The following is a 26,469-nucleotide window of genomic DNA, read 5'->3' as shown; positions in this document are numbered from 1 at the left end:
TAAATTTCCCCTTGTAAAGAAGTCTGTGTTGTCTCGTCATTGGATGTCTGGTCTTCAATATGAGTGAGCGTTCATTTTTTTGGATCATTCCAGCTCAAGTAGATTAGTGGGTTTCCTGGCCCGTCAATTAATAATTGTTTGTTGAAAAGCCATTGAAACTAGCTTAAAAATAATACTGAAGTTCTCTGCCTAGTATAGAGAAAGCTGGGCATTTGTATTACCTCCATACAGTCGCACAATCACAGCAAGCTCAAGTCAGCTACTCTGGTCTACTTGAGCTGGAATAATCCTGAAAATTTAGTTGGGTGTTCATGCTTTTGTTTTCCTCTTAACTGTTGTACCAAACTTTTCCTTTTGTCCTAAAATCCTGCTGCACATTGAGTTCTGAACCTGCAGTGTACCCCTATTTCTCATCTTTGTTAGCTCTTTATTGTAACCTGGGATAGTCCCATACCTTCATCGATGCACGTTTTTCCAAACCAACCACTGTCTTTTCCAGTTATGACAGAAAAACCACGCTCTTTAACTTATCAGTGAGTGGGAAGGGTACTGTAGTTTTTTATGGAAAAGGAGAGAGCACACATTTTATTTAAAACTTGCAATAATTATTTACTAAAGGCAAAAAGGTAGAAAATAAATGCTATGTTGCCATATTTTAACTCAGGCCCTGGTGTTGATGTCCCAGTACATTGTGTCTAAATCTAAAATATGATAAGTGGATACACAATGTTTTGGAAGACAATTATATGAATCATCCTTAATATTCTATTACATGTCTTCCATTGACTACACATGTGCACACAGTGAATGCAAGTCATGGTGATCTTTCATTTTATTTACTCTCTAGCTTTGTATTTACAGTGGTGGCAGGGGATTTACATCATCAAATTCTTACTGTTTTGAAAGGGGCATACTAAACTTAACCCTAACCCAAACTATGTCTTCAAATCCATTTGTGTTACTACACCTGTAGCTAGCTAGTAACTAGTTAATGCCAGTCATGAAGTTATATTTAAATCCCTCCACCAGAGGGTGCAGTTTAACCTAAACACTTAACTGAGGATTTTTAAACGTGGCCCTATATTAAATAAACTTACTGGCTACATATATCGAAGACTAGGGCATTTTCTTATTTTTTATTTTACCTTATTCTCATATTATTCCAAGCCCCTTTAACACCTGCATGCTCTACCAGGGTCACGACCTGGTGTCATGCGGGTCAGCTATGTGATTTCACACTGCCTTTGATAAAGCAGGGTTGACCTGGTTGACAGACGCAAGTACACAATGTGCGTATGAATGCCCCAGAAGCAGCTTGTTACAGACGCTTCCATCCAAGCTTCTCTGAATTGAACCATCGGCCCAAATGTTGATTATTGCAAATGTTTCTTCATCCCTGCTGTAATCTGGTTCATGGTGTGTCTCAAGCAACAAAAATATGGTCTGGACCCAGGTAGATGTGCCAGTGTGAAAGGGACTCGAGACTATCTTCTGGTTTTGAGATTGCGCTGCTAGATATCCCATCATGTGATCAAAATAGATGAAAAGTGGACAGCTTTGTTTATCTAGCTAATGTTATTGTAAACAATGTGACACCTCAGAAAATGGTTGATTAGTTACAAATGTATGTAACTACACTCTACTGACAACATATTCAATGAGAAACAATTTTTTTTATGTGCATTTTGACCATCCCTTTTAGTACTGTAGGGAAATTATTATTGGGTTAATTATAACTGATAAGTCTCCCATCTCTAATTGAATCCAAACTTAAAATGGCATTGGTGACATGTACCTGTATTGGTAATTTCTAAAAGCTATCCAAGAATGTCCAAATTACTGACATTTAATTAGGAACACTCTTTAAAAAAACCTACCATAAGACTTTCAGTAGGCTGTAAGGCTGCCATGAGCAGCCAAGACAGGACACATTTGACTTGGATGAGTAAATACCTGCTACCACCTTTTATTTATCAGTGTCTGTCACACATTTAATCAGCAGTTTTAAAAACAAGCATATAGTGTTCCACCAGTTTCGACATCTTCACCTCACTGCAACATTATTCCCCATATAGCACGAGTAATACATAACACAAGAAAATGTATCAATGATAGGAGGCCATATGTCCTGTCAGTGCTTCCTAATAATGGGTTGATCTCAAAACATTGCCTAGTCAGGATTTTAAGGAACCAAATGATTTGGTACCATGTTGATTTTGATTGAATATTTAAATCCTGGGGCATGGCACCATGATGGATCACACTGAACAGGGTGGAGAAAAGATGAGCGTACTGAAACGCAAACTGATTGTCTAGCAGTGGTGATAAATCGGAATCAGATCTTAGAAAGTATGATCAAGGTTTTTTTTTTACTTGTATTTTTAATTTGGGACTAAATGATAAAAAGTCTAATAGAAAGAGTTAATTTAATGAACTGGTGACAGCACATCTAAAACCACAGGGTGTAACTGCTTACAGGCTTCACTGCAGGTCAATGGAGGTTTAAGCTTCAATTGACATTAATGATTCAATGAATCCCTGAGTCACATTAGACACACCCCATTTACACTCTGTATCAGACGTGTTATTGAAACATGAATTCAGTGCAAGCACCTCATTCACACAGCCTGTTCCTGGAATTTATTCTTCACCATTTCCAGTTGCTCTGCATCATGTAATTGGTCATTTCACTGAGCTGTAGCTTTGCACATTTTGTTCTCACAACATCGCTTGAGTATGCTGGACAGTGTGCTCAGAGAAGATTTTCAGAATGGGATGTTGGATAGTAGAAACGCAGCAAATAGGGAAATGGGCTAGCCTTGTATCTCTCTGTAAACAGCCAGAGTAAAGAAGGGGATAGGAGGAGCAAGGGAGATATCAGCAGCTCACTGTGGGCATCTCAGGAAACCAATTACTAAGGAACTATACCAATACTTCCAGCTGCAGGTTTATGAATTCATTTAGTAGTCTTATTTTACCTGTAAAACCAAGACACTGCTTACTGTAAACCTGCCAGTGCAACGACGAACCCAGTTCCTGCTAGACCTTCTAAAACCCCACACCCATATTTGTTTTCTTCAATAATTATTATTTTTTAATTTTTTTAAAACACAAGTCAATTTCTCTAAGCATCTGCCCCTCGCTGCTCCTGGTAGTCCGAGTTGTATGAGAAGTAGTAGAGGTCCTGGCTCACTGCCATGAGCAGTCCTGGCAGGCCCCTGCGGCCCCCAAGCTGTGAAGAGAACACCACGCTGGGCACAGAGTCCTTGCCAGCCGGGTGGGGCGATGGGATAGTCCGCAGCAGCCGACCATCTCCCAGACTCCACAGCCTCGTGTAGCAGTCCTGACCGACTACAGAGAGCAACCAAGAGCACAGTTACATACAGCAGAAACACACACACACCATACTGTCAAATCACCATGAGCTATATCCACAATATGTAAAAATGCAGTGTATGGACAGGAACCCCAATTACCCCAATTTTATATTCTACCAGTAACTTGTATTAAATGCTCCCTGGTTTGATTGCAATTGTAGAAGTGGCTATCTGCAATATGCATCCCTAGCTAATCATCGCTGAACCTCCAACCCTTTATCCTGGATGAAAGTACAGGTTTAAAAACAGGTTCGCACGATCTCCACAGACAGATCTGAGTGCACAATGTTGTTCTGTAAACAGGAATATTTCCTGAAAAACAAAGCAACACGGCCGATGTTCGGGTTCCTCACCTGCTAGAAGCAGCCCCTCTTGTTCGTTCAGGTGGACGGGCAGGTAGGCATGCTCATTGTAATGCCCTTCGTACTGCTGCACTGCTTTAGCCATCCGCAGATCCCAGAGCTTTATCTGAAAAGTTACGAGATCAGGAAGGTCAAGTAACTCAATGGCTTCAACCTTGAGTTCCTGGAGAACACTGATTACTTTCAGAAAACGGAGTGGAAGCCTGAAAAAAATAGCATGTCAATGAAATACTAAAAAATTGACATGTAGAAGGTCCAAAATAGTTCTGTATCTCAAACATATACAGTACCTATAGAAAGTCTACACCCCCTTGAACTTTTTTCACATTTGGTTGTGTCAGTGCCTCAGTTTCATGCATTTAAATGATTATTTTTTTTCCCCCCACTCACCTACACACCATACTCCACACTGTTTTAGGGGGAAAAAAGTTTTTATTGAGAAAAAAATGATATATTAAAAATACAAAACTAAAAGATCATAATTGGATAAGTCCCCACCCGCCTGAGTTAATACTTCCTTGAAGAGCGTTGACTGACAGCTATCTTCAAGTAATGCCACAAATTTCCAATTGGAAAAGTCTGGATAAGTCTCCAACCCCCTGATTTAATGCTTGGTAGAAGCACCTTTAGCAGCAATTACAGCTGTGAGTCTCTTGGGATAGGTCTCTAACAACTTTGCACACCTAGATTTGGCAATATTTGACCATTCTGCTTTATAAAACTGTTCAAGCTCTGTCAAGTTCCTTAGGGATCGCTGATGGACAGCAAACTTCAAGTCATGCCACAAATTTTCGACTGGATTTAGGTCGGGGCTCTGACTGGGCCACTCAAGGACATTTACCTTTTTGTTCCTTAGCCACTCCAGTGTAGCTTTGCCTGTGTGCTTTGGGTCGTTGACATGCTGAAAGGTGAACTTCTGTCCCAGTTTCAGCTTTCTTGCAGAGGGCAGCAGGTTTTCCTCAAGGACTTCTCTGTACTTTGCTCCACTCATTTTCCCTTCTATTCTGACAAGTGCCCCAGTCCCTGCCGATTAGAAACATCCCCATAACATGATCCTGCCACCACCATGCTTCACAGTAGGGATGGTGTTATTTCGGTGACACGCTCTGTTGGGTTTGCGCCAAACATAACGCTTTGCATTTAGGCCAAATAGTTCCATTTTAGTTTCATCAGACCACAAAACTTTTTGCCACATGGCTACAGTATTTTTTTGCATACTTCAAAACGGGATTCAAGGTGGGCTTTCTTGAGTAATGTCTTCCTTCTTGCCACCCTACCATACAGGCCAGATTTATGGAGTGCTTGGGATATTGTTGTCACATGCACACATTGACCAGTCTTGGCCATAAAAGCCTGTAGCTCTTGCAAAGTTGCCATTGGCCTCTTGGTAGCCTCTCTGATCAGTCTCCTGCTCTGTCATTCAGTTTGGAGGGATGGCCTGATCTAGGCAGGGTCTTGGTGGTGCCATACACCTTCCAATTCTTAATAATCATCTTGATCATGCTCCAAGGGATATTCAAGGCCTTTGATGTTTTTTTTATACCCATCCCCTGACCTGTGCCTTTCAACAACTTTGTCCCGGAGTTCTTTTGAAAGTGCTTTGGTGTTCATGGTTGAGTCTTTGCTCTGAAATGCACTACCCAGCAGAGGAAACCTACAGGAACTGCTGAATATATCCTGAAATCATGTGAATCACTACAATTTAACACAGGTGGAGGCTACTTAACTTGGTGTGTGATTTTGAAGGCGATTGGTTACACCTGAGCTAATTCAGGATTGCTATTACAAGGGGGGTGGACACTTATCCAACCAAGCTATTTCAGTTTTTATTTTTAATTAATTTTCTAGAAATTTCTAGAATATTTTTTTCACTTGGAAGTTGTGGGATAGGATGTGTAGATAAAATAAAAAAAAAACAAACAACAATTTGAATGCATTTTAATTCCAGGCTATAAGGCAACAAAAGGTGAACATTTTGAAAGGGGGTGTAGACTTTCTATAGGCACTGTATGAAAGGACAGGCAAACAGACTCCATATACCCTAGATTATGGTAACACCATAACTAAACAACGATCTTAACATGTTTATCAAAATTGGATAAGCATTTCTCTAAAAGTAATAATGTGTCACAGATGGAAAGGCTAAAAGGAGACAGCCAGCCTACATAAAGCCCTGTTTTGATACTATCAATAACTTGTGCTAAACAATGCCCTTGGTAAGTTATCGCAATTGGATAAGCACATGACACTCCTTTTTATACCTGTTGACAGGGACATATATCTAAAGCAGGAGAGTTATGTCCTGTACCTTCAGTCTCCAAATTAGTCAGCCTCTAAACATTCAGACTTAATGAATGAGTAAACAAGTGCTGTATGTTAGACATAACACTGATGGAGGCACTGCTCGAAATGATTGTCTAATTGTTTATTAATATTCGTTAAACCAGGATATATCCTTGGTGTGAAACATCTTTAGTTTGCGTCTCATATTTTTATCTTGGACAAAAACCTCCAAACGTAGTCACCAGCTTTGCCAATAACCAGATCAGATTTCTGTAGAAAATTTGCATTGCTTTCACGTCCGTTTGCGGTCTTCATTTTGTTCTGCTTCAGAGGAAACTAAACCCTGCATTTCCAAACCTTTAAGCTGCAGGGGGTTTGCAGAGAGGAAAGGTTTCAGCAGCGAGGGAATGCCAGTCACAGATTGCAGTTTGCTTTGTGCTAGCAAACTATTCAACAGATACGGATACTACAGGAACTCACAGAGCCCCTTATTTATGTGTTTGGAAAAAATTGATTCAATTAATTTAACAGTCAGTTGCTTTTAAAAGCATCAAGTGACTACTGTAAGGTGTCTGGCAGACACAAACAGTTTGATGAGGCTTTGGAAGCAAAATACACTTACTCTTCTCCAGTCTTGTTAGTTTAATAAGAAGGTTCTTTTCAGTCTTGACGGCTTTATGATCCTAATGAAGAAGTGGAGCTGATCAGGAGGAAGGCATTTTAAACCTTTTTGGACCTAACAGCTTAACCTGACCATGTGACTGGTAAATGCACACCAATCCCCACTGGCCTGCGTTAAATATGTAAAACTACCGCAACACAGTAAAACTCAGGGAAATCAAATAAATCATGTCCAAATCTAAATAAGGCATGAGCAGGAGAACATCCTGGTAACATAAATCTGTGCATTTCTGCAGTTTTGAAACACACATCAGCGAGTAACCAGTCAGCAGGAACCTTTTTATGAAAATACATGTTTGTGAACCCAGTCAAAAAGATCAAATATACTGGGGAGTTGTGATTTTACCGCTATTACGAGAATGTGCACACATCCATACGTGAATAGAACAGAACACAGATTAACGCTCATATTGTGCACATGCATTTGTTAAATTGTTCGTTTCAATAAAGCCAGACCTTAATGATCTAATAATCCAAGTGCCCAATGACACTGCTGTTTTCAATCTAGAACTCATACACGTATTATTCTTCTAATGACTACAGTATTTTTTTGGCTACTTGACTGCGTGTACACTTCCTTATTGGAGGAAGAAGTTTCAAAGTATAGACTTTGCTTGGCAACACACATGCTTTCAATCTGAAGTCAGCAGGGCCACTCTTTAAATGAAATACTGTTTCCAGGTTTCTTTTTTTTTTAGGTTTGTGTATTGTACAAGAAAGTTTATTTTTGGCGATGTGCCGCACTGCATTTTTTATGTAACAAAAACGGCTTGACTCAGTCGTGCATTTCAGAATTCCTGACAACTGGCCATTTCAATAAACAAGGGAAGTTTCTAACCCTGAATAAATGTACCAGGAAAAACATTTGTGGGTTATGCAACAAATGTGCATAACTTTTATATACAAACGTTAAGAGTACCCCACACCTCTACTTCCTTTATTTTTGCCAAGTGTGCAAGGGTCCTTAATGAAAGGGCCGTACCTTCCCCAGCATGTCGGCTGCGACGAGGTAGTTGTCATCCTGCAGGATGCGCACTGAGGTGATGGCAGAGTCCTGGTAGAAGCGCACCCCTTTCCAGCCGTGCCCCCTCCTGGCTCTCTGCCGCAGGTCAATGCTGAAGATCTCTCCCGTGCGACAGCCATTGTACAGCACTGGAGCCTATGGAGGCACAGACATGCTTTTACAATGACAGAGCAAAAACAAAGACTCCCTCCCAACACCATGCCACACTGAATCAGTTTCCCATACAAATCATTTTTCAGAATACAGTTAACTTAAGCACTGTTAAAGGACACATTGTGCTAATTAACTAATGTCGACTGAATGAATAATCACACTATATTTAGGCAAATTAATGTCATGAACATATTAATAATGACTAATACACATCTAGTACTGATACACTGAAGTAAGGCTTCAATTTAAGGAGTCACAATAAAACAGAATCAGGTGTGGCGTTCAACTGTTACACCCGTACAGCTCAGTGTGTCCTGTTATGTGCAGTGCCAATGCCAGTCTCTTACCCGCAGTGCAAACTGCTGTGCCAGCACGTCACTGTTGATTCCATAGGTCTGTCTGCGGCCCGTCACAGCGTCCGTAACAATCACCAGTCTCGATAAACCTGAAACAGTTTTAAAAAAGTATACTTGTGGCGCTCATCCATCTGCACTATGAAACCAGTCTGTAAAATCTTATCTTGTTCTCATATCAAACTGGGGCTGACGCCAGTTCCATCTGCAATCAACAAGACAATCTGCAAATTTTCAGTAGGTCACTTTCTCCTCCTAAGAGAGCTGGCCAGACTGATTCCTGCCAGCAAGGAATCAGCAATCCTGGTAAGTAATTGGACTAGTTTCAAAATTGGTCCCAATGGTAGATGGAGAGGGCATGTGAAAGGGTTACATCAGTTCTCACCTGTGCTAAACTTCTTGTCTGCCTGTGGGTTAAGGCACCAGGCACAGGACCAGGCTGTTGAAATCTTAAAGCTGCAGAGCATTCCCGGCTGATCTGAAAGACAAAACACACTCTCAACCCTTGCTTGCTCACTAAAATATCCTTATATCCCTGAATTGACAATCCTGCTTTCCAGATCAGGTATAAATACATCAATGAATAATCGTTCCCATAAGTCCAGCGGTACCCTGAATATTGTCAATTAACTACCAAAGTCCATTAAAACAGGTAAGATTTATTCACTCATTTCACCCCTAAAAAATGTATTTTTTCAAGAGGCGACTTCCAAAACTGTACCATACTGACCTACCATTCTTGAAAGGAGTCCGAGTAGGGTATACATGCCCCACCTAGTTTATGTGCATTTTTTTCATCTTCCTCAATACGTTTGTGTAAATGGAAAGTGGTTTGAGGTATTCCTATTAATATGCAAGCTTCAGAAGATCTCTGTTTTAGCACAATCAAATCCACACATTCCAAAGTAAACCAACCGCAATATGTAAAATCCATAGCAGAGCTGCTTAATGTGCCTCTGGATAGCACTTACCTGGGTTGGAGTTGCTAAATAAGGAAGCTGGCAGAAGGCTGACACAGCCGGGGGTATCTGCGATGCCCACCAGACAAAGCCTACAGGGCGAGTTAGGGAAAAAAGACCTTTCACAATCTCTGGCACTAGCGGGACCTGAATTTTGATGCACTGCACTGCACTACACTGCACTCTAAAATGTGAAAAATCCAAAAGAATTTAACTAACGCAGGATCTAAAAAATAAAACATTGCCCATTGATACGGCGAAAGGCAATTGAATTATCTGACGTGGCTGCATAAGCAATGAATATAGCAATACTACTTTCTAGGTACATCCAATCTAAGGGATTTTTATTTTGGTAAGATAATTTGTCAGACTTACTAATCTCAAATCAAATTTTAAAAAAAGCAATAGAAATAATATGTGCACATACTGCTTTCAAATTAGGTTCTGGGTCACTTATTTCTAGTTTTTACTAGTGAGAACATACTGTAAGAGCATAAGAAAATATACAAATGATAGGCCCATCTACGCTTGTCCGGCTCTTAGTATGTTTAATGTCATAGATAAAAAATGCAACAGACCTCCTGGTTCTTTGCTTGTCGGTGATACAGACTGAAAGGATCAATGTTGTAAATCTCCCTCCCAATTAGAAAGGGCACTGTGTAAGGACAGTGGTTCGCTGCCTCCTCGATGGGCCACCTGGACAGTAGGTGGAGACCGGAAGGTGACCATATTGGGAGGGGGGGGGGGGGGGGGGGGGGGGGGGGGGGGGGGGGGGGGCACGTAGTTGCAAGTACCCGGAACGACTCTATTACAATCAGCTGCAGGACGGCTCTCTATTGGAGAAACCATGGCATTGGGTTGATTGCAGGGAGGAGGTTGTGGGTACAAAGGGAAAGCAGATACGTCACTACGCTGCCTTGCGCTGAGAAACATAACCACCAGCCGGAGCGGGTTTTGTTTGTTTTGTTGCGTGCTATTTTGTGTTTTGTGTCTTTACAGAGGAGCAGTAAGGGGCCGGGGACTGCAGCCACGGAGCCAGCCCACTTACCCAGAGTACTACCTTCACCTCACGACACCATCACACCCTCCGCGGATCTAAGAGCACATTTTCGTGCACGGGACTGTGGATTGGGGATTTACAAATAACTGTACTTTTCGTTTTGGTTTGCAAACCAGCCGGGTCCCCCCCGATACCATTGCTGGTAGAGGGGTGGGTCTCTTTTGTTTCTTTATTAAAAACACAAACGTTTTTGGGAGAAATAACTATTTGAACAATCATTCTATTCATCACTCCACTCGCACCAGTCACATCGTCTATTTTTGTTTTGTAGATTTAAAAAAATTAAATAAAATACAACACAATAGATTAAAAGTGACCTACAACATAGGAGAACCTCCTGTACATATCCTGAAAAGCAAAAACCAAGAAATCTTCAGCATAACAGAAAGTAGGCTGTGTCACTGTGCTACTGTTAACAAACCAAAAGGATACAGTACGTGGGAGTCAGGGTGCGTTACTGATGCCCAGCAGATGGAATTCACCTAAAATACAGAAAAGCGTTAAACCTGTTCCTGACTGCAGGGATGGAGGTAAGAGATATAAAACAGAGAGATCAAGAGACAGACAGAGACCGAGATAGAGAAAGCGCAGCAATACCTTGCGGTTGGTGAAGTAGAGGTTATCACACATCTCCACGGAGAGGGAGCCCTCACTGCAGCCCTTGAAGTTCATGATGCCGTACTTGCAGCCCCCATGCTCCACGTCATTCACAGTGAACACGCGCTCGCAGGCAGAGTCCGCCTGCAGAGATCAGAGCAGCTGCTATCACACAGTAGCAAGCAGCATCACACTACAGCTGGGCTAAAGAACATCCTGAGAAACTGGCCACAAAGATTGTATTGACCCGAAACTTACTGAATTCCTACATAACAGCAGAATTACGATAAATAGAAAGATTACAGATCCCTTTATAAAACAAGAGAAAAAGACAGAGCTGATCATATTTATTAGATTAACTGTGATATACAAACACTAACTAAACTTGTTTTAATAAAACTAATTATTTTTCTGTAAAAATATCTAATCTCATAGTTTCCAGAGGTATTGTTAAAAATCGTTTTGTGAAAAAATAAGTCTACAGTGCAAAGCCTTGCAGTGAAAGATGTATTTATCGAAATAACAAAAGATATTTCACGCAACAGATTTAAAATCTTTATAAACCACGAAATTTCAACAGTAATAAAATGGTTTGTCTTTCTGTGTTTTACATTAAAAGAATATGTCTATCATTAGTTTATATGGGAGGAATTTGACTAAACAATGGTTTTACATTGCAAGTGCATTATTGTACAATGTGCGGCGACTTGGTCACAGAAGGGGCTTTGTAAATTGCTGCTGTTGCTTATGAACTCACCACGATGAGTTTGAAGTTGTCTGTGTTGGGGCTGCTGGAGTCTGAACTCTGCACCTCCAGCTTGTGCCGTCTCATGCTGCTCACCTTCAGTTCATGGATCAGCCTGAAAACAGAGGTTTTAGGCAAGGAGATCACTCTTAGAGACAACCAGGTCTTAATACTGCAGTCACTCTCTTACGCGATATTAATTACTGCTGGAACAACTACTTGAAAATTCAGAAGAAAAATTTCTTGAAATCAATGCAGTAGCAGAAATTACCATGTTTGTATTTGTATCATATAACAGAATTGATAAATAAAGCACAATAAAGCATAAATTAAGTCTGAAACAAATAACACACATTTTACTGTATTACGGCTTAATGTTTTGTTTTCCAGCTAATTGAAAACATGAAAAGCCCATGTTGGTCCCGGCACTATTTTTTATCCTGCCAGCATCTTCCCTAGTCTGAGTGACAAGACCATTGTTAACATCACTGTATAAACAAAATCACACACTGAAAGAATTCAACAAATTCTAGTACTTCAATATGTCTGAATACAATAACATCAGCTTCACACGTAGAAACATGCTTTTAAATGCAGCATGACCTCTGCTAACCAAGATGTATTCTTTACACCTTGAAACTAAGAAGAGTTCTAATAATTACAGACAAATACCGGTACATGTAAATATCCCCATTTTCTACCTGCAGTATGAGGTCTCTGGTACTAAACCCAGGTGTCTCTTCTGTAAAAGGACTGTGGAGTTCAAACCAGTCTGGGAGCTTTTCTGCAGGGCAGCAAGAAAGAAAAAATAAATAAAACTGCCAATGTATGTTAGTGACTTTATCTATAACTATAAAACACTCAGAGGTATTGTAATTGTAAAGCTAAAATAAACTTATGAAATTCAATGACAAAGGGTGACTTATGTCAGTAACTTACATGCTGTATCCCCCACAAAGAGTACAGATAAAACATTACATGGTTAAGTATCATGAAGAAGGTGGTCATGGCATACCCACACACAGCTTCATTAAAAGCAGACAAATGGTTTCCAAAACAGCCTCACCAGCTCAGCTAGTCAGTTTAACTGTAGGTGTAGTGAAAAGTTCGGCTGTGTAGCTATACCAAGTTTTGATGTCACCAGATTGTGATATTGTCACTGCATTTGACTCACAGCTGCATGGCACAGTGACAAAGGGCATGATGCCCCTATAACATGATGTCATGTCATTCCCCTCATAGTAACCTCGGTGCCTCCACTATATATCTTCCTTGCTATTTATTGTTCTCTTGGAAATCAAATGTAGTGCACAATTAGTGAAAAAACTAAACTGAACAGGTCAAAACACAACATTAAAGTTGAAATACAAAATTATAAAAGTGAGTAAATGTGCTCAAAATAACCCTTACAATGTGTATATGTAACTTTGTCAGGCTAAATTACCTGCATTTTAATAGGTCATCTACAAGACTTATTTACGTGTTGTGAACCATAAGGCTGGAAAACACTGCTGTAGTGAAACGCCCCCTCTCTCCTCACCTTCCTGAGCTTCTCGTCCTCCTCCAGTAGCCGCACCCTGCGCCCCTCCTGCTCCCTCTGCTGGATCCCCTCTCTGGTCAGAGGGTTGCAGTTGTTGTGTCCTGGGAGAAGGCGGAAATAGCGATTCTTCTCAGGGTCAAAGTAAAACCCCGGGAGCTCTGGAGGATTACAAAAAACTCAAAGATCAGGAAACAATGTGCTTGATTGTTTAAGAGAAATCTTTGGAACAGCTTTAATAGGAGGCTGTTGCAATGCATAGGAGGAGTCCTGTCAAAATAAATGTACACTGTCTAGGGCAAAAGAAAAAACAAAAAAGGAAAACAACCACCATACCTGGCGCCAGTGAGCTCTGGGGCAGGCTCGGGGAGGCTGTTTCAGGGGAGGGTTCATTCTGGGACGTCCCAGGACCACCGCGCTCAAACCTTAAGAGAGCCAACAACAAAATGGATGCGATGAAGTACCCTAAAAAGTTCAGGATTTGCATCCATAACAGCCATGGAAACACGATGACAGTGCTGATAACTAGCTTGTGACAATCTAGGCCAAATTGTTTCAGAGAGGTATAACTGTAGCGTACAAAAATGTAAAATAAATAAATAAATAAATAAATAGAAATAATAATAATTGGGATGCACACAAATTTTATTTCAGGATGTTTCAATCAAAAGCCCTTCAGCTCTGTGTACACACTCATTTACACACATACACACACACACACACACACACACTACCTGTGTTCCGCAGGCCTGTGACTGCAACGTTCCCTTTGCCTGCCTGGATTGTGATGTCGTCTTCGATCAGCTCTTCCCCAGTCTCCTCGACCCTGCCAGTTGCCTCTCTTCATTCCTTCACAAACAAGATTAACATACGAGGGGGCTTTAGAGACTCATGCAGCTTAATTGCGAATTGGCCATCTCCTGGAATTAGACTCATTGAATAGTTTACCAGGTATTAATAGATCAAACACATGAAACACTAAAAACAGAATTCATTTCTGCCATGGAGACAATGCTGTGTGAGCAAGAGCATGCTCCTTTGGTCCAACAGTCTCCTCTTGTTCCTTTTTTTTTACAGCGCCTTTCATGGCAAGCCATCCCAAACCATTTCACATTTAAATAAGTAAAGGCCTATGAAAACAAGACCTAACAATAGAATAATTCATTCTTAAATTATGTTCTGATTATTTCATGAAACCTAGCTGGAGCATCAACTTTCCAACAGTGTCCAGGGGAAAAATGCAGAACTGATCCATATTAGAACACACGAATGACAAACACGCAGAGTTGGTATTGATAAAAACAAGTCTAAATGTACTGTACACCCAAGACAACACACTGCTAGTGAAACAGCCTAAACACATGAATGGTGTTACAAGCAGCAGAGAGACGCCTGAAAGAAGACAACAGCTGACAAAGTGACTGGAATCCAGCATATGTATTCAATACACTTAAATGACCCTTTAAGGCTGCCCAAGTTGGCACACGGTTGTAGTACCAGTTTGAAATGTTACTATACAGTAGGTGGGTTAGACAGACGCACGTTTTAGTTCACATTACAGTATAATTACAAATAAGTACAATATAGTGGCCACAACCCACAAGTAATTTGAAAGTGTTTATCAATCTTCGCCACGTGTATTTACAGATGGAAAAAAAAAAAACACACAAGACACTTATTTACAAAAAAGTAAAATGTTTGGAATTCATTTTCCACTAAATTGTGAATACTGCCAATTTGCTCGTTACAAAAACACAGAGAAACTCGCTGTTTTATCGTAACAGAGGGCTACACACACACACGGTTCCGAGTACTACGTAGCATTAACTAGTATTTATGATACCAGAATGTCACATCTGTTTTTTCTAGTGTAGGTACAAAAACAGGCGGCAGGAGACTGGCACGGCGTTTTATGATTGGCTGCCACGGTTCGAGGCAGAAAAGTGATCAAAACAACGCTCGTATAAATAAAATAGTTCAAAACACCAAACACAAAACGTAAATCACAAATAAGTCAAATTAGATAAGTCTCTCACAAAACTAGTAAAATGACTGCAATATTTTACTGCATCACATACGTAAGAAGTGTTAGTGATATATTAATAAACAGACATAAAACGCTAAAAGAAATGTTAACAAGACGTATATTTAACACTATATTATTTATATTTTGTAAATTGTACTACACGGGATGAACAGAGAGCCTCCCTCAGTGTTTATTGCATTATAAAATACAGCCGTTATAATTATGAAACAAGCCCCCCCCCCCCCCAACGGACATCACATAAACATTTAACTTTAACGAGTACAACAATGAAAAATAATCCTGAGCAGTGTTTAGATAAATACAATAAAACAAATAAATACTCGAAACACGGTAACAATCTGTTTTCCTGTATTACCTGCTACAACGCTGCATCCACGTGACCTACTAGTCCAGCCTTTGTTCCCTCATTGGTCTAACCTCAGGATTCGCTGGCGTATTCTAGTTCTGTGATTGGTTCCAGTGGGTAGCAATTACAGCAGCGGCGGACTGGTTAAATTACTACCGTTTAGGGTATATTGGATTTTTTAAAGGGACAGTAGCCTGATTTATTAAAGGTAAATGTACCTCATGTCGATGAGTACCAATCACAATATCTATTAGCAGTCACTTTTTTTTTTTTTTTTTTTTTTTTTTATGAAAACAGCACCTCATGTGGACAACCTATTTATTGCACGTGCGAAATGCATTCAGTGTGTGACATATGTGTGACATATATTTCTAATATTGACAATCGTAAGCTAATGTGAAAGCGACCCCTTTTCTTACACGCATACATTGCATAATTTGCTTGGTATTAGACATATACGCTGCACTCTATAAAGAAATGATACGTGCAGGTTTGTATGCCACGACTAAGTGAAGAACCGAGAGTTTAGTAGTCACGGGTTCTACCACTTTGATGGGGTCAAGAAACAAACGTCCTTGTTCCAGACCAGTGGGTGTTGTAAATTGCAGAGTATATAACTGAGCAAACATACTTTATTCACAGAATAGAAATTACAGAAGACAGTACGAAAATGTAAACAAGAGGGATGCACCAGCAATTTTGGACCTTCTTACTTTTCACAATAAAACACACATTGGAAAAAACTACAGTATTTTACCAAGAACAACAATCTACCAAAAATATATTTTTTTAAATATGTAAACAAGTAGATCTTTGTAATTTGAATTGGGAGAAAAAGTAATTAAAAACAAAACAAAACAGACTGGTACTTTCTTGTCTGTGATCTTTAAGGCGGTGAAAAGACAGCAGCGAGCAGTAAAAATTAGCACCTTGTCACTTTAAGAGCTGTATATTCAGTCTGCTTTATAAAAGCAGCATCCCTTTGAAATGGATTTGACAGCTTTCCCTACAGGCCCCGCCCTATCTTGATACACCTAACCCCGATTGGACAGTGGGCCGGGTTTCCCTTCGCTGGTTGGCTGGCCCCCTCGATGGGCTTCTTCAGAACTCCGAGACACACAATATTGGGTTACAGGGTAGCAAAATGGCGACTGTCATTCAAAATCCCCTCAAAGCGTAAGTAATTCTTACAAATTAATACATTAATTATTTTGAGAACTTTTCTGTTTACGTGTATGTGCATTCTGCAAATAACCAAAGGAAATATTCTTTTAGCAATCAAAACAGCAGTCGAACGATAGCATTTTATGTGAATGGCTGCACGCATTTGTGTGTGCATCTGGACAAATATATATAAAAAAATATTTTAAAAACACTTTTTAACACTAGGTGCGCTAACAGTGAACAGCGTGCTCAGATATTACTCACGAAGTTTGAATACTTTTACAGAACTTCATTAGGTTATTATAATTCAATGTACATATTTAAATATGTTATATAAAAAGAGATAGTTACCTGCTATGTAACTTACACAATTCTGGTTGTTTTTTGCGGGTTTTTTTTTTTTTTAAATAACGTCATGCATTATGCATCCATTAAGTTAATTCACACACTGATTGTTTTTAAATCTGTTTTATCTGGTGTTTGTTAAAGTATAATTATGAATTCTTTGCATCAATATACCGATTCACTTTTGTGATGCGAAATTTCGGTAGTTCTGTACTGGGCTAAATAATCGCGTTAATTTCAAATCAATAATGCCGTTAGCACCTGTCTTCTTAACCCACTGTTTCATATTGCAGGTCGGAGTTATAATGTGTCTTTATCCGATCCGTGGATCAGTGGGGTGTTCATTTCTGAAAGGTTTTCAGTGAATAAAAGTTGAAACGGCACCAGGTCTGGGATATTACTAGTAGGGGTACTTGTAAAGAAGGAAGAAAATAACCATGTACCGCGATCAAATGTTAACAAAACTGGTACTTTTGCACAACAGTACCTATCGATATATATATATATATATATATATATATATATATATATATATATATATATATATATATATATATATATATATATATAACGGTTTAACTATCTCTACATACAAAGAGAAGGAGATAGTGAGGGCGAGTGTTCTCTCTCTCTGTGTGTGTGTGGGGTGGGTGGGATATAGTACTGCTTTTAATGTATGCATGAATTATGCATGCAGTATGCTTAATATTGAACAGCCCTTCACATGAAAAGTATTATAAAGCTACTTAAATTTAATATTAAACAAGGCACGAGTAGATCAGTAACCAACCCGTCCTGGAGTTTACTGTCTGGTGACTATAAATATATTGTAATTTATTTATAGTGTTACTGACGTTGTTTTTGGCCCCTTACCACATTTTATTTCCCAACCCTCTTTTGACAGTGTAAAATCGGTTATGCTGTTTTACTTTTTATTAATTTTTTTTATTTTTGCACAATGCAATGATAGATTGCCTAAGGTTCTTGACAACCATTTATTTAAGCATGACAAAACTTGGTTAAGACCATCTTTAGCTCAAGTTGTTGAGGGTATCAGCTTCCAGGGATCTATATTGAGTACAGTACATTTTCTGCACGTTTGCACATTGTAATGGATCTCCTCCTAGCCATAATAATACTGACATCAGTATAAGGCATGTACTTGCCTCCTGACTACAGAACGTGCTCTTTAGCTGATTAAGATCAAACAGGACTCTGCCAGCCCCAGTTAGGATTGCAGGCTGGCAGAACTCAATCTCTCCAACTGGCACTAATGGTAGAAGTTACCTAATAACTGTGTCCAATATGAAGGGCGCGAGAGGCGGGTTTAAATCTCTGACCGCAGAACAAAATATGTAGGGTGAACATGAAGGATTGATGAAACAGTTTGTAAATAGCAATCACACACTTTCAGCTGTTTTGACATCCAGTTGATTTTTGCTATGGTAAAGCCCTTACACTTTAGTTCAATCAATATGCCAGTAGATTGCAGCAACAAAGTAATCAGACAAACAAACAAATTTCAATGCATGCATTTAATTTCAGTATGTTTGCATTTGTCTGTTTTAGTCAGTTTAGCTTTTATTATATTTTTTAAGTTTATGTAGAGTAATTCAACAGACGCAACAGACTTGACTTTTATAACTAAAAAACTTCCAACTTCAGCTTTTTATTTTTTAGGATGCATTTTTGACAAAAGGTGTAAGTCAGGGTATGCAGGCTGTGTGTGCGTATGCCTGCAGTGCTAGCAGCACCAGCACCTTTCCTCAACAAACCATACTGAGGGCTGTCACAATCAGTCAGGTAGGTCTTGTCATAACTTTTGATTTTATTTCACTGTATTACAGTTATTAAGGGATATTAATTAGAACAGTCTGCATGCAGCAAAGTGTGCGATGGGCTCCTGAAAACACCTGCTGGCGTAGTGCTAAAATTGCTAATGTTCTTTCATTGTACAAAAAAATTTGGTTTCCGTTTTGGTACGGTTTTATCTTTTGTCAGTATCGTTCGGTTTAGAAATGTATGCAAATGTTGGTGTCAGTTTGGGATCCCTACATGTGATCTTTTGTGTAATGTCTGATTGAAGATTGGATTGTAGACTGTAAATTCTGGATGGAACCGACTTCTGCCCTAGTTTGATAATTGGACTGAGATGAGATAGTTGCAGATGGGAATATGTCTGGAGTGTATGTGGTACAGTACAGTACCAAGCCCTAATAGAACCATATGCCTAATTTGAGAAATTGTCAGGACCACAGGATGTCGGCTACAGCGCTGCAGTTGTTCAGTTTTAAAGACCACTTAAAAGCTTTTGATTTGGAAGGTATATTTAATTTCCCCCTTTCTATGACATGCACATCATTACCTCAACTGTTGATTCACAGTTCAGGTCCGTAGGGGCTTCTAAGAGCCAAGGTTTTGTTTCAACTAAATCCAAAAATATTTTTGGAAGAAATGTATTGAAATTTGATGCACAGAGAATAATCTCACCAGACAAACTTTAGAGAATAAGTCAAAATATTTAGGTTGTGGTTGAAACAAAAACCAGGCTAACTGGTATCCCAAAGGATGTGAGAATTGTTTTCCCTCACAAACCTAAAACCCAATCTTGCATGTAAAAAGCACTGTGATTGGTGTTTTACAAAGAAATGTCTCGTATGTCAGCCAAGTGCAGCGTTTTATCCATGATCAAATGTTTCAGAAGGGACACCCGCATCAAAAAGTAGGCAAAGTAACTGTCAGAACTGCTTGAGGTGGAGACAAGTACATGAATAACACAAATAGAGCTTTCCTTTGTATTCCATTGCTGAGGAGAAAGATGCAATCATTCTGCCTGTAAATACGAGGGTCAAGGGGAGTGGATCTTTGTGCTTCAATTACTGTACCTGAATTGTTCTGATTTATTAACATTTGTGTGCAATTTTTTGAAAAAAACCTCTTGTCCAAGGGATAGCATGCTACAGAGATCTACTTGTCCTTCTTAAATGTACTCGCCCCTGCCCTGTCCACACAAAATACACACAAAAAAGCAGAATATAACTGGTAGTACTGTAGCTTGACTGGTTCGCTAAATTCTTCAAGTTACACAAAAGGTTCCCTGTGACCCACCTCACCTCAACAAATTCATAATTACCGCATTAAGTACCAATGATAAAGTGCCTTCTGACAATCGGAATTAGGTCGAGTCTGCTCATTTCACACATTTGTATGTTTATCATATGTATCGAAGCAAGTGACAAGATATAATATTTAATCTTGCTTTTTATAACCACACCCCTCCAGCTTCAGCCCTAATCATGAAATAAATTATCCTAAATGTGCAGAGCAGTGATCTACTCATATTGTTAAGATGGTTTATCATAATCATTTTAAAGGAGAGATTAGAAAACAATGAGAATGAAGGAAAGTGGCTCCAGGTCAACTATGGCACAGACCCCAAGTTTTTGTTTGAGATATTAAGATTGTATATTTCATGCATTTAATTACCTTACCCGGAAATATTTTTGATTTATTTGCAGAACCCCATTGAAAATTGAATGTAGTTTTTAAAACTGTCGGGCGAGAAATGCTCTTCACAAATAACTGAAGAACTAGTAGCTTCCTTGAAGTCTTTTCTCTTACTCCACTCTCTTACACACTTGACCCACAGACACCTTGTTGAGGGTTCTTTCGGAAATGCGTGGATGCTATGTCCAGTATTATAAGAGTTCCCACAGAACTGAATAACAAACCACTGTACCATGGCAAAAATGTTTTTGTACATTCCAGGGCAAAATACCTTCACCGTTTGATAAGCAAGCTGGATCCAATGCGCGCTTCTGCAGTACACAGCCTGTTTGTCTCAAACTGACGTCACCGGCAGCAGTTGTCAGATCATGTTGTTTTTTGGTTGGGCCGCTCAGGAGAGACGTGAAAGCCATTTTTATTGGAAGTTAAACAAAAAATAAACAATGTATACATTTTTAGAAAGGTATCATAACGTACTTTATATGTTGTCAACAAAAAATGTATTTTACATGGTACTTGCACTAAGGAAATGTGTTCTAAACTGCACTGAAAGGAACATTTGCTAGTACATTTAAGTAACATACTAAGACTACAACTATAATAAGCAATTACTGGACTTATTGAAATATAAAAATAGTTTCTGCCTGTTTTTTTTTTTCCCATCCTTTCTCCAAGTTGAATTCAGCTCCTGATGTACAGGTGTTTTAGTTTGTTGATACAAAATCACTGCCAACTGCTACTGCTGCTTTGTGGAATTCTGATTATTCTTGACATTTCTACCAAAATGCAGCAATATTTATAATGCCATGAAATTGTGCAAAGACAAAATATGTTTTTTCTTTTAGTTATGTTATATACTTTTATTATAGTTATATTTTACTTTTACAGTGTACAACATTTTACAGCTATTTTTTCTAATCTAACATCTCGTCCCATGATGGCTAACTGGAACACTGCTGTAGTAGGGTGATCCTGGTTTCATACCCTAATGGCCTTTTTCTTTCCCTGCACTACTCTCACTGAAAAATAAATACATAAGTGGAATAATACATGAGATTTACAGTCTACTTTATAAAAAAAAAAAAAAACTACAGATAGTCTCATGTAAGCATTGCATTTCTGTCATTTATAAACATATTTGTCAATCTTCATATTTTAATAGTTTCACAAATCAATGGATTGTGCATGTCCAACAAATAACTAATGTCGCTACTGCTCAAATCTAGTAGAGAGAGAGAGATTAAATCTTAAATATGTAAATATGGCAAACTAGATTAGCAACATTAAAATTGAAAGAAAAAACATCCTATCAAGTACATGCTTGACCACAAAGTATAAAGTATACAGCAATTAGGATGTGTGTGTTTTTGTTTTGTTTTGTTTTACTATATTGCTGCATTTAAATATCAGGTTCATATGTTAAGAAACCGGCTCTCTTGGCAGCCGTTTCTGGGTTTCTTGGTAACCAATAGAAGATAGAAGCTTTTTTCCACAGTTAGCCAATGGAAAGTGATAGGGTTGGGACGTAAACACTTTTTAAAATGTTTGTGTGAAGGTGCTAGATTTCTGCAATTCAGTTTTTAAAAACTTGTGTAACTCTCTAGAAATATACCCGGAGTGTTTTTCTAGAAACAGAAAGAACATAAGAAGAATAAATAAATAAACGTTATCCATTGGGCAAAGTATAATGGCAAAACTTGTTGTCCTGGGCATCGGGCAATATAAATTGCACACCTTTGCAGTAGATTTGTCTACTTGTTTTTTGCCAGATAGCTCACATTTTTGTATACTGATTTCAGGAAAGTGCCTCCTGTCCGTGAATTTTAGTTGTGTTTATAGCACACTGGGGTGCATTCCAGTCATGTGGTAATAACAGTTTCTGAGCTCAATACAATGTGTCTTAACCCATGTGATGATTTGAAGCAATGAGCGTTTGTAGACCTTAGTCTAGAACCACTGAACGTTTCTTTTTTTTTTTTTGTGGGGGAGGGGGGGAATAATAATAATAAAAAAATGGGGAGAAGAAGCAGGAGATGAAAGCGTCTGCAATGACTGCAGGAGGAGGAGGACACAGAGGAGTTCTGCCTGAAGGCTAGGAACCCAGGGCGATATAACCAGCTGTCGCCGGTGTGCCCCCTCTGCAAACAGGGGCATCGCTTTTCAAGCTGTCCCTTCCGCAGTTATGAAGAGGAGGAACTAGAGCCCAGGTCTGACCTGGCGTGGAACAGGGAGGACCTCCCACTGATTGTTGACCTGCTGTGGGTCAGAGATGGGGAACGCTGGGAACGTTGGGAACAACATTTCTACCCAGTGCCCTTCGTGAACCCGGCAGCCGTGGTGATCAATTACTTGGCTGCCGATATGGGCTGCCCCAGCAGGTTGAATTCCAAGTGGGAGGAGCCACGCCTACCTGCATCCTCATTGGGCTGAAGGAAGATGACTTGCAGCTCCCATCTCCACCAGCAAAGGAAGAATGCCTGCTGGTTTTGCCTCCAGAGCCAGAGGGAGAGGAGCCGTTGCTGCCATCTCCAGTGCCAGAGGGAGAGGTTCCACCGCTATCTCTAGAGCAGGAGGGAGAGCCGCACCAGTCCCCTGCAAGTGAGGGAGAGCCACACCAGTCCCCTGCAAGTGAGGGAGAGGCGCACCAGTCCCCTGCATGTGAGGGAGAGCCGCACCAGTCCCCTGTAATAAGAGTAGACTACACGCTGCTCCCACCTCCGTTGCCAGGAGACTACACACCTCCTCTTTAATTGCCTCTGCCACGTCCACCAGCAGGAGCAGAGCAACAGGAGCTCCTTCTACCTTTGCCATCTCCACCGGCAGGAGCAGAGCAGCAGGAGCTGCCTCTGTGTACGCCACCTCCACCAGCAGAGGGTGAATGCCTGCTGGGTCCCTTTCCCAGCACAGGATGAATGCCTGCTGGTATCACTTCCCCCAACCATCACAAGGAGAGGAGCAGGAGCTGCCTCTCCCGGCAGCAGAAGGACCAGGAATAGATACTGGCGGTCCTCAGCAGCCCTTGCATAGGGCAGAGAACTGCCCGGCTACAGTGGCCGAGAAGAGGGCCAACACCTGCAGCCCAGCTTGTCCTGACTCCCTGCCTCGCTTCATCCAAGGATGCCTGCCGCTCCGCATTGCCCGGGGTTGCCTGCCGCTCCGCATTGCCCGGGGATGCCTGCCGCTCCGCATTGCCCGGGGTTGCCTGCCGCTCCGCATTGCCCGGGGTTGCCTGCCGCTCCGCATTGCCCGGGGTTGCCTGCCGCTCCGCATTGCCCGGGGTTGCCTGCCGCTCCGCATTGCCTTGCCTCTCCGCATTGCCCGGGGTTGCCTGCCGCTCCGCATTGCCCGGGGTTGCCTGCCGCTCCGCATTGCCTGGGGTTGCCTGCCGCTCCGCATTGCCCGGGATTGCCTGTTGCTCTGCATCGCCCGGGGTTGCCAGCCAATCCGCATCGCCTGGGGTCGCAATCAGCTCTGCTTGGCCGCAGGAGTCAGTGTGGCCGGAGTCCCCCAAGAGGGAGCTGCTGGCTATAAAGGGGGGAGAGGTCAGGAGACCACCTTCACCCGCAGCAGTTTCTCTGCCAGAGATCTTGGGGGAGGTCTGGAGACCACCAACCCCAGCAGCTTTTCCGCTGCTGGACTTGTCCCGGCTGAAGGAGTCAGTCTGGGAGCTGTCAGCACGTCTGCTAACAGCCGCACCATTGGCAGCATTTCCACTGCCAGTGGTACAGCGGGAGGAGAGATTCGCCCCACTGTCAGCACGTCTGCTGACAGCATGGCCAGTAGCAGCCTGGCTACTGGCAACATTGCCGCCTGTCAACCCCTTAAAGTCCCTGTTCTTGGCCCAGGACTTTGAGCGAGACTTTTGGGATTTTAAGGGGGGAGGTGGCCATTGAGGCCATGCGTGCTTTGCACAAGGGGGGGTATATGTGGCAAAGTTCCCGCCCCTTTGTGTATTTTGTGTCGTGTGTTAATGTTGGTGTATAGTCATTGTTACACGGGATATAAACGGGTCTGTGTAACACGAGTGTTTAAAATGTATATTTGTATTTAGGCACGAGGACTGCACTGCACTTCATGTGCAAGTAAAATGTAATAATATGTGAGCACAGGGAATTGCACTTTATTAATTCACGTACAGTTGTACCTTGACCCCAGTTGAATGATTGATTAGCAATCGAGTCTCAGTACAGCTGCATAATAGCTGCATGTTTTCACTCACTAGGGGTTGTGTGTTCATTGAGTGGAGAACGGGATTGGAGACAAATGTAATAAGAATAGTTAAAATACAAGTTTGCCGTGTTTTATCTGTGTAGTCTGTTTTGTTTGTCTTTTTGTTTTGGCTATGAGTGCCGTGTCCTGTGTCTTGTTTGTCTTTCAACCTTTTACTTTCTGTCTGTTTCGTTATTAAATACTGAGCGAGAACAATCGCTCAGCTGCACCAAACCCCAGCTTTCTGTTGTTTATTTCCTGGTTCCTGGTTCTGGTCTGACTTCACCCACTACAGACGTCTTTGTGATAATGATAAATGAGGTTTTTTTGCCTTTTATTTGCACTAGAAACATTATCACTCTCTTCTTTTTTATTGCCATGAAGATCTGTTGGTTCTTTGCTTGTTTTTGATACTTTACAACATAATAAATGAAGTTGCTGCTGCTTCTTGGTACCTAATCCCTGTATGTCTTGTAGTTCAAACTCACTGCAATGACATGTGACCTACAGCAAAGGTACAATATTTGCTTGAAAACCTGAATTTTCTTAAAATTACAAAGAAAGAACCAAAAGATTCTCAGCTGATTTTATAAGTGTATGAGATCTTTAGTTACAGATTGATTAACAGAGGGAGATGACCAAATAGGGGCACTCTGAGAAAAGATGGTTTCATGAAACGCACCCCCACACTGCAGCATTGTTGGAGCTCAGGCCAGTAGCACAGTGGGACTGTGCTGAATATTGGACTCCTCACCTGTGAACTGTCAGTTTTATTTAATGTTCGCCTCAGAGACTAGCTTACTATTACTGGGTTATTAGCAGTCAAATTCTGGGAAAGTGTTTCCTGCATTTGTGGTTGATGATAAATAAACCACATGTGAAGTGGAAAATGGTGCTAGGACAGGTGTAGTGTGCATGCATGCAGAAACTGAGATATTAATGCACAACATGATGAAAATGAGTCTGCAACAATGCCCATTTCAATTAACAATTTTTTTTCTGGGGGGTGAACCAGTTGCGTTTTAATTAGTACCATTTTCAAGGTTATTTCAAGAGCTTTCCAGGGACAAGGAGCAAAGGGCAAATTAGTAAATGCAAGTCATTGACAAAAGGGGTGCACCTGGGCTAGAGTGACTCGCATACTTTACACACAAGCGCCAATGGAAGAGCCCATCTTGTGGGGCTATTTTATAGCAAAGAAAATGGTGGATCACCTTATTTATTTTGACTACAGAATCTTAACGGGGGGGGGGGGGGGGGGGCACTTCTTGCATTACCGCAAGTGAAGAGATAGAAAAAAACACATCTAGTAAAAATTTTGTTTTCTTCTTTTGAAATGTAATCAATACAGTGACACTGCTGGATATAAATACTGCCACACTTTAAATGATCCTGCTGGTACCTCTAAAATGTGGGTAATTTGCAAATCTTTTAAATCGTAGTAAAACCTAAATAAAATCAAGTTTAACCTAAAATGTGTTGTTTTTTTAAAGAAGCCGCACAGAAAAACTGAACCAGCTTGATATGTTAAGTCATTGGATACCTAAATTATTCCTCTTGGAAAGCAGTAATATTTTCACATAGATTATAATCTAGTGCAGCAACACACTAAAACCATGCAAGTGCTGCCCCTTTAAGTGAAAGAGAAATGCAGATTAGCTGTGTCCCAGGATCTGCAGCCCATCTGCCCAGAGACTCTGAGAATTGAGAGAGGTGCTGG

The 26,469-nt window shown here is 40.6% G+C and overlaps 3 protein-coding genes across 6 annotated transcripts in view; 2 read left to right on the top strand and 1 right to left on the bottom strand.

Moving 5' to 3' along the window:
• The window catches only part of LOC121330198 (zinc finger FYVE domain-containing protein 1-like), a 58,506-nt gene extending 47,832 nt beyond the window's left edge, over positions 1-10,674 (top strand). For both annotated transcript variants that reach the window (XR_005951841.1, XR_005951840.1), the window contains exon 12: positions 10,192-10,674. The gene's annotated coding sequence lies outside the window, so the exon portion shown is untranslated. The remainder of the gene's footprint in view (positions 1-10,191) is intronic.
• LOC121330199 (DDB1- and CUL4-associated factor 4-like) lies at positions 1,951-15,610 on the bottom strand. The gene is made up of 14 exons (XM_041276539.1): positions 15,534-15,610; positions 13,866-13,980; positions 13,468-13,556; positions 13,135-13,292; positions 12,296-12,378; positions 11,607-11,709; positions 10,850-10,993; positions 10,685-10,734; positions 9,205-9,284; positions 8,619-8,711; positions 8,228-8,325; positions 7,686-7,862; positions 3,731-3,845; positions 1,951-3,351 (listed from the first exon to the last, which is right to left on the bottom strand). The coding sequence occupies exons 2-14, from the start codon at positions 13,976-13,978 to the stop codon at positions 3,125-3,127; spliced, it is 1,530 nt and encodes a 509-aa protein (XP_041132473.1). The 5' UTR covers positions 13,979-13,980; positions 15,534-15,610; the 3' UTR covers positions 1,951-3,124.
• A 1,022-nt stretch (positions 15,611-16,632) lies between these two features.
• The window catches only part of LOC121330200 (zinc finger protein DPF3-like), a 69,548-nt gene continuing 59,711 nt past the window's right edge, over positions 16,633-26,469 (top strand). For 2 of the 3 annotated variants that reach the window (XM_041276540.1, XM_041276541.1), the window contains exon 1: positions 16,633-16,700. In XM_041276540.1, the coding sequence (XP_041132474.1) occupies positions 16,669-16,700 (32 nt within the window). In that variant the 5' untranslated portion in view covers positions 16,633-16,668. Of the gene's footprint in view, positions 16,701-18,728; positions 18,837-26,469 lie in introns of those variants that run through there. The other variant, XM_041276542.1, reaches the window with a different exon arrangement.

This window comes from Polyodon spathula, chromosome 17 (genome assembly GCF_017654505.1).
Source record: "Polyodon spathula isolate WHYD16114869_AA chromosome 17, ASM1765450v1, whole genome shotgun sequence".
NCBI classification, from domain to species: Eukaryota; Metazoa; Chordata; class Actinopteri; order Acipenseriformes; family Polyodontidae; genus Polyodon; species Polyodon spathula.
Note: the sequence above shows the minus strand (reverse complement) of the source record. Positions and strands in the feature narration are given on the sequence as shown.

Coding starts and splice junctions, on each gene's coding strand:
- LOC121330199 (XM_041276539.1), bottom strand. CDS start 13,978: ATGAAGAGAGGCAACTGGCAGGGTCGAGGAGACTGGGGAAGAGCTGAT. Junction 11,710..12,295: donor CCAGAGACCTCATACTGCAG/GTAGAAAATGGG, acceptor CTCTGTTTTCAG/GCTGATCCATGAACTGAAGG. Junction 10,994..11,606: donor ACAACTTCAAACTCATCGTG/GTGAGTTCATAA, acceptor TGATCTCTGCAG/GCGGACTCTGCCTGCGAGCG.